The following is a 5971-nucleotide window of genomic DNA, read 5'->3' as shown; positions in this document are numbered from 1 at the left end:
ATCAAAAAGCTGTTTTTTATGCAACCCATCCATCATAAATTCGGAAAAAAAATTAAAAGGGTCATGCATAGGAGTGATTATTGCATCAGGACACCGAACACAAATTTACGTTCGAAGTCTAGTGGGCACTTGCCACGTGGCAAGTAGGTCCCACTATAATACACTGGTTGAATATATTTTTCTGAAGGCAGGACCCACTTGTCACATGGCGCAGTCTTATTGGACTTCGGACGCAACACTAGAAAACAAAATAAAAAATATATAACTTGCAAAATTAAGTGCAAATTTTATAACACAGTTCCCCTCCTAATCAAGATGAGCTACAAAAAAATTTAGCACCTCTTTATCATCAATATGCCAATCATCAGAGGAATCTTCAACATCAGCAACCGAACGTTCAACAGTGGCATCTCCAGGGCGCAAAGGAGACTTTCCAGCGTCCTACAAGTAGAAACCAAGTTCAAATACACATTCATTTATCAACTTAGGAAAAGAAGGAAATAATTACAATCTTCTAAACATGGTAACCTCCTGCAGGTATAATATGCATGCTGCTCATTGTCAGCATGCAATAATACTTTATCCTTCATGGATTTGAAATAGAATTAAACATGATGTTGTCATTCAGATTCTTGTACAGGCGTGTGAAGGATCGTATGCTGGAAATTTTAAATTTAATATGTAATTGTTCAGTTATTTTTGGGGAGTTTAAAATAAAATTGGAAGTAATTAAAATGTAATTTGGAAATAATTCCGAACAAACTTATAAACTAACCTAAGTTATAAGGGGTTTAACATGTATAGCGAGGTGATGCAAGGTGGTTGGTCATCCGAACATGCAGTTTCCGGACGGAATATTTTCTCTTAAACGTGAGCATCAGTTGAATGTATGACTGCTTACTACAATACAAGTATAACTAGTAAATTACATAGAAAGCCATTCCTTTGTATTGGCATGAGAGGTAATTTTTTTCTGATTTTTGGTAAATTCCTAAATAAACTATTTAACTTTTTAGTGATTTGTTTAAATTCCTAAATTTTTGGGGTATTTAAATCTTCTTCATATAGAACTCCAGCTCCTTCCCTTCCAGAATGTAACCGTCGGCACGGCCGCACTGGCCAGGGCGAGATGAGATTGAGGCAAGAAGACGCCCACCGCCAAACTGCTCCTCAATGTGGCCATAAAGCTTGCGGGTCTCCTGCCTTTTCTCCAGCTTCCTTTGGACGTGGCTCCTCTTCTTTACCTCGTCCTGCGCATCTTCGCCCACTTGTCCCTCAGTCGCATCCTTGTTGGTTGCAGCAGCGGCCTTCTTCTTCCTCCCAAGCTCAACCCCATAGTGCTGGAGGTACCACTGCTTGAAAGGGGTAGCATCAACCTGCACGATAGCACTCTTCACTAGAGTCCGCCTCCTCACGAGCTCATTGTTTGAGGCATTATAAACCACATCGAGGATTCTAGTATTGCGGGTATAAGCTTCGCTCCCCCATGAGTAATTTCCTGTATCCAAGCGGAGAGCCCTCCACTTGACGTTGCCTCCTCGAACTCGAACCCTCCTCACCGTCTTGTTGCTGGAATGTTTGGTGTTGGCTGGCTGCCGACCCAGCTCGTACTCTCTCTTCTTCCTCCAGGCCTTCTTCTTGCCGCCCGTAGCGCGCCTCTTATGCAAGGAATCCCGAGAGATACCCATTGTGACAAACCGAAAGCAGTGACGACGCTTGCCTCTGCACTCCTAAGGCCACCAGACCTCCCGAGAGATCCCCATTGTGACAAACCGAAAGCAGTGACGACGCTTGCCTCTGCACTCCTAAGGCCACCAGACCGCCTCCCTGCCTCTCTTACCCGCTCGTGAGATATATATATATATATATATATATATAAAATTTTTTTCAAGGCATATTTTTAAGTGTTATTGTGCTAGTGAGTGCCTATGTAATGAAAAAGAAGTTTGATGAAGAGGAAACTTAAATGTCATATGTTGCATTATGAAGACTTGCATAATGATTCATGATTGTATAATAAAGAATATCTAATTAAATGCAAAATCAAGAAAATTGTACTGATCTCACTTAAAAATTGCAAGCAACATTTGATCTTATTAAAGTTGTACACTAGAAAAGAAACCAAACATATACCAAAAATGAAACATGTATGTGAAAGGAACCATATATCTAAAAAATGAAGTTGCTTTGAATAAGAAACTCTTAACATCCAAGAATTAGTTTGAGTTATTGCTAAAGAAGACTTTCTAGGAATGAACTTTATTGAATGATTTTAATTATGGTACTTATGTATATCAATCGTGCATGATATTTCTATGTTATATCAATATTATCTGTGTCATTATTTTTTTTTCATGGTATTTGTGATTGTATATGCATTGTACCTATGTTAGACAGCTTCAAGAGCAAATGAGACCAAACAAACTCAAAATCAGGTTGAAATGGGCTGAATCGGAGCCTGGGTGCTAATTCTGGGTGCCCAATTGACTGCACCTAAGCTCCAGCCCCGGGCACCTAGGTGCCCAAAACCAGAGCCACATGCGCCTATGTGCCAGTTATGGGCATATGGGAACCCAAAAGCGAGAAACAGGCTTCAAAGGGTTGGATCTGGGCCTCTAAGCTTGAGATTATGGTTTAGAAATCTCATTTCGCGTTGTATCATGAGCACAAGCTTAAATGGGTGTAATACGAAGATTGAAATGCGCTTGATGGTGTGCAAAGTTTGAAAAACTTTAAGAGAGTAAGTGCAAGTCTGAGAGGATTGTGAGGGTGAGGGTGAGGGTGAGGGTGAGAAAAGTTGCAGGGAGGTTTGACTAATATGTCCATAAATTTTTATTGTTCTTCATTGTACTGTGCAGGAGTAGTGGAGATCTGAAGTGGCACTTCAAGGGTATACTTTTTCTAGTTTTTTCGTTCTAACTCTTATATTCTGTTTTGCTTTGATTAATAAAATGTGAAATTTAGTATTTCAAAGCATGTATAGTAACTAATTCATATTTTCTCCTTTAATTTGTTGATTAGAAGTTCTAGAGCTTAATTTTTGTCGATGTGACTGCTTTGGAACTATTTGAGCTATTGTGTGAATCTTTATACTTCATTTACATTTAGCATAGCGAGTTGTTTTTTTAAAATTTGTTGTAAACTTTGGATTTCAGTAGGAAACATAATAGAATGACTAGGTTAACACATATTAACGTACCAGAATAGAAATATTTCTTCTAGGGTAGTGTAAAAGAAAAGGGAAATGTGGGGCCCTTGGAAAATTTTGCATAGTTTATGAATATAAAGTTTGATTTGACTTTACAAACCTATATTTGACCACCGAAAGGGGCTAAGAAGAAGATTTGTTTCTGGTCGTATCTTTTAACTATGCCATTTAGTTAACCCTAGGTATCTAGAATCCAAATCAGGGAGAATCCTTCACTTGATAGCTACTCTCACCTTAATCTCTAGGAATTGGATTTTGCAAAAATGATGTTTAAGGACTTAGAAAAATTCACCAAAATTAAAAAAATTTTAAGCTGGATTTGCGATCAGTAAACTAGAATATTTCCAGATTTGGGAAGTTAACCCGTGTCTCATAAGAGCGATACACAGACTTAGATCTGTGTACTATTTGATTGACATGTATACTTACATAAATCCCCAGTGGTCATATCAAGCACTGATAGAAATTAGTTCATTCATTAATTGAGCAATCAAATATTGTTCAACAAGACGCCTTCCAAAACTCCCCAAAAGCTGATAAATTGATACCTTTCATTCTCACCTTAAAACTATACAATTTTGAATCCCTCTATGAAGGCATTAAACATTTGATCAATAGTAGACACACATAGTGTACAAAATAAATTATTTTTAACTATTTCTTATGAAATGCCATCTCAAAATACTTCATAATATTATGTTGCACGAACTTTATGCAGTATTTAATAACTTGCACATAACTTTCATGGACTCTTCCCACGCTGTCTGTAGATTATTAGGAGAATTTTCAATCATAATAACTCATGTCGCCTTTGAAATTACTATGAATTCTACTTCTACATCAGAACTCGCCACAACATTTTATTTTTGGGGCACTACATCCATACCACCCAATTCCTATGTATTTACACATCTAACATCTAAACATTGCTTTTTTCACATTTCTACCACCCAAATCTTTTATAACAAATAAGAATATCACTATCATAACTTTTAAATTATGAAATAGCCTTGTTATACATATGTAAGATGGTATATATGTAAAAATTAAAGGGTAGATGTTAGATATCCAAATACATAGGAACTTAGTGGTATGTATGTAAATCTTCCTTCATTGTTTTCTTCGTCTAGTGATAAAATTACATCCAAAGAAGGTACAATATCAAGAGGTGGAACTCTTATCTTCACGTGAACCTACATAATATGCACCTCTATAAGCTTGGTGTTCCAATTCCATGTCTCTTCTAAACAAAATTCCCCGTTCAACATTTGCCTTTTAAGTAGTGAAGAACTTGATAGACAACTTATCGGCGAGCTTCAGTAGTATCATATAAGAACCGAGTTTACCACACTTGAGGCAAAGCTCCAAACATTAAACTAAGGATAACAAAACTTCTGTTGTATTTACATTTAGAGCTAGAGCAAATGTCTCGTGATAACCTATTGCATAAATTTAAGTGTAGCCCTTCACTATTAATCTTTCCTTATATCTGTCAAGAGTACAATGATGTTATATCTTGCTTTAAACACTCACTTGGACCCTATAGATTTCATTCATTTAGAAAACTCCAATAATCTTTCATGTTTTATTTATCTGTAGGGCGTATATCTCCAATCTCATGACTTTTGCCTATTCTTCATTAGACAATAGATCAAACAATCTCTTAAGGGTTTGAAAGGATGATTAAGCACATCATAAAAGCTTAAGAAGTGATGAGAAATTCTTAAACGATTTAATGTAAGATAGAGGATATAATAGGCATTTAGTGCACAACCTTATCGTTTTTATGTTGCTATTTTCATTATTAGATTTCTTGTGAGCAATAGAATTGAAAACTATATTAAATTTACTTCTAATATTTAGAGAAATGTCATAGGCATGAATAGGATATGAAATATAAACTCAGCTTCTTGAATAAAAATATATATCTACAAATGACATTATTTGGCATGTTTAGTTATAAAAAGAAATACGGAGTGCCATTCAATTTTTAATTTTTTTTTTTACGAAGATTTGGCATGTTTAGTTATAAAAAGAAATACGGAGTGTCATTCAATTTTTAATTATTTTTTTTTTTTTTTACGAAGAAGAGGGGATAATTTTAAATTAAGTTAATGATGATGTGGGTGAAGAAGATAGATGGATAAAAAAATAATCTTCTATCCTTTAGTATAAAGTAAACTAGAAACAAAAGAAATATGAGCATTGTTATTGTTGCCCATGGAGAGGAAACTCGTGGCAACTGTGTATTTGAGGAAGCAAAAATTGAGGAAATAAAATGATTTCTATATTGGAAAACAACTAAATATATAGAAGAAAATAACCGAGAAAAACCCTCTAGTATGGTGATATCATGGCATGAATTGGAAAATAAATTAAAAGCATTTTATTATACCATTTGTGCTAAATGTATATAATCCTCAACAAGTTTTTATAAGAAACATACCAAATTAGGGACTGAAAATCATTGATAGAAATGTTGATTTCTTCACAATAATAGACAACCCATCAATATGCATGTACAACAGATAGTGATTACATGGTCCAAGATCAATGAACTGGCATGGAGAAGGCAAAACTCTAAGAGTGTTGAAGGGAGATAGCTAGCACAACCCTATAGTAGCTCGGAGGCAACTAGTCAAGGAGTGGTCTAAATGAGATGAAACAAAAAGGAGAAGCTAAGAAACTAGCAAAAGGTGTGATCTTAGGAAGGTGCATTTATAGAAATTTAATCATGAATCCTTATTTTCCAATTAAAAAAAA

At 35.5% G+C, this 5971-nt stretch overlaps 1 protein-coding gene across 1 annotated transcript; it reads right to left on the bottom strand.

The window, feature by feature from the left end:
- Window positions 1-1049: 1049 nt before the first annotated feature.
- On the bottom strand, window positions 1050-1744 carry LOC110036691 (40S ribosomal protein S8-like). Its single transcript, XM_020741190.1, has one exon. It carries the CDS (start codon window positions 1686-1688, stop codon window positions 1050-1052), a length of 639 nt encoding a protein of 212 aa, XP_020596849.1. The 5' UTR covers window positions 1689-1744.
- Window positions 1745-5971: the final 4227 nt, after the last annotated feature.

The sequence above is a fragment of the Phalaenopsis equestris genome, unplaced genomic scaffold (genome assembly GCF_001263595.1).
Source record: "Phalaenopsis equestris unplaced genomic scaffold, ASM126359v1 Scaffold209741, whole genome shotgun sequence".
Classification (NCBI taxonomy): domain Eukaryota; kingdom Viridiplantae; phylum Streptophyta; class Magnoliopsida; order Asparagales; family Orchidaceae; genus Phalaenopsis; species Phalaenopsis equestris.
This window is presented reverse-complemented; position numbering and strand designations above follow the sequence as displayed.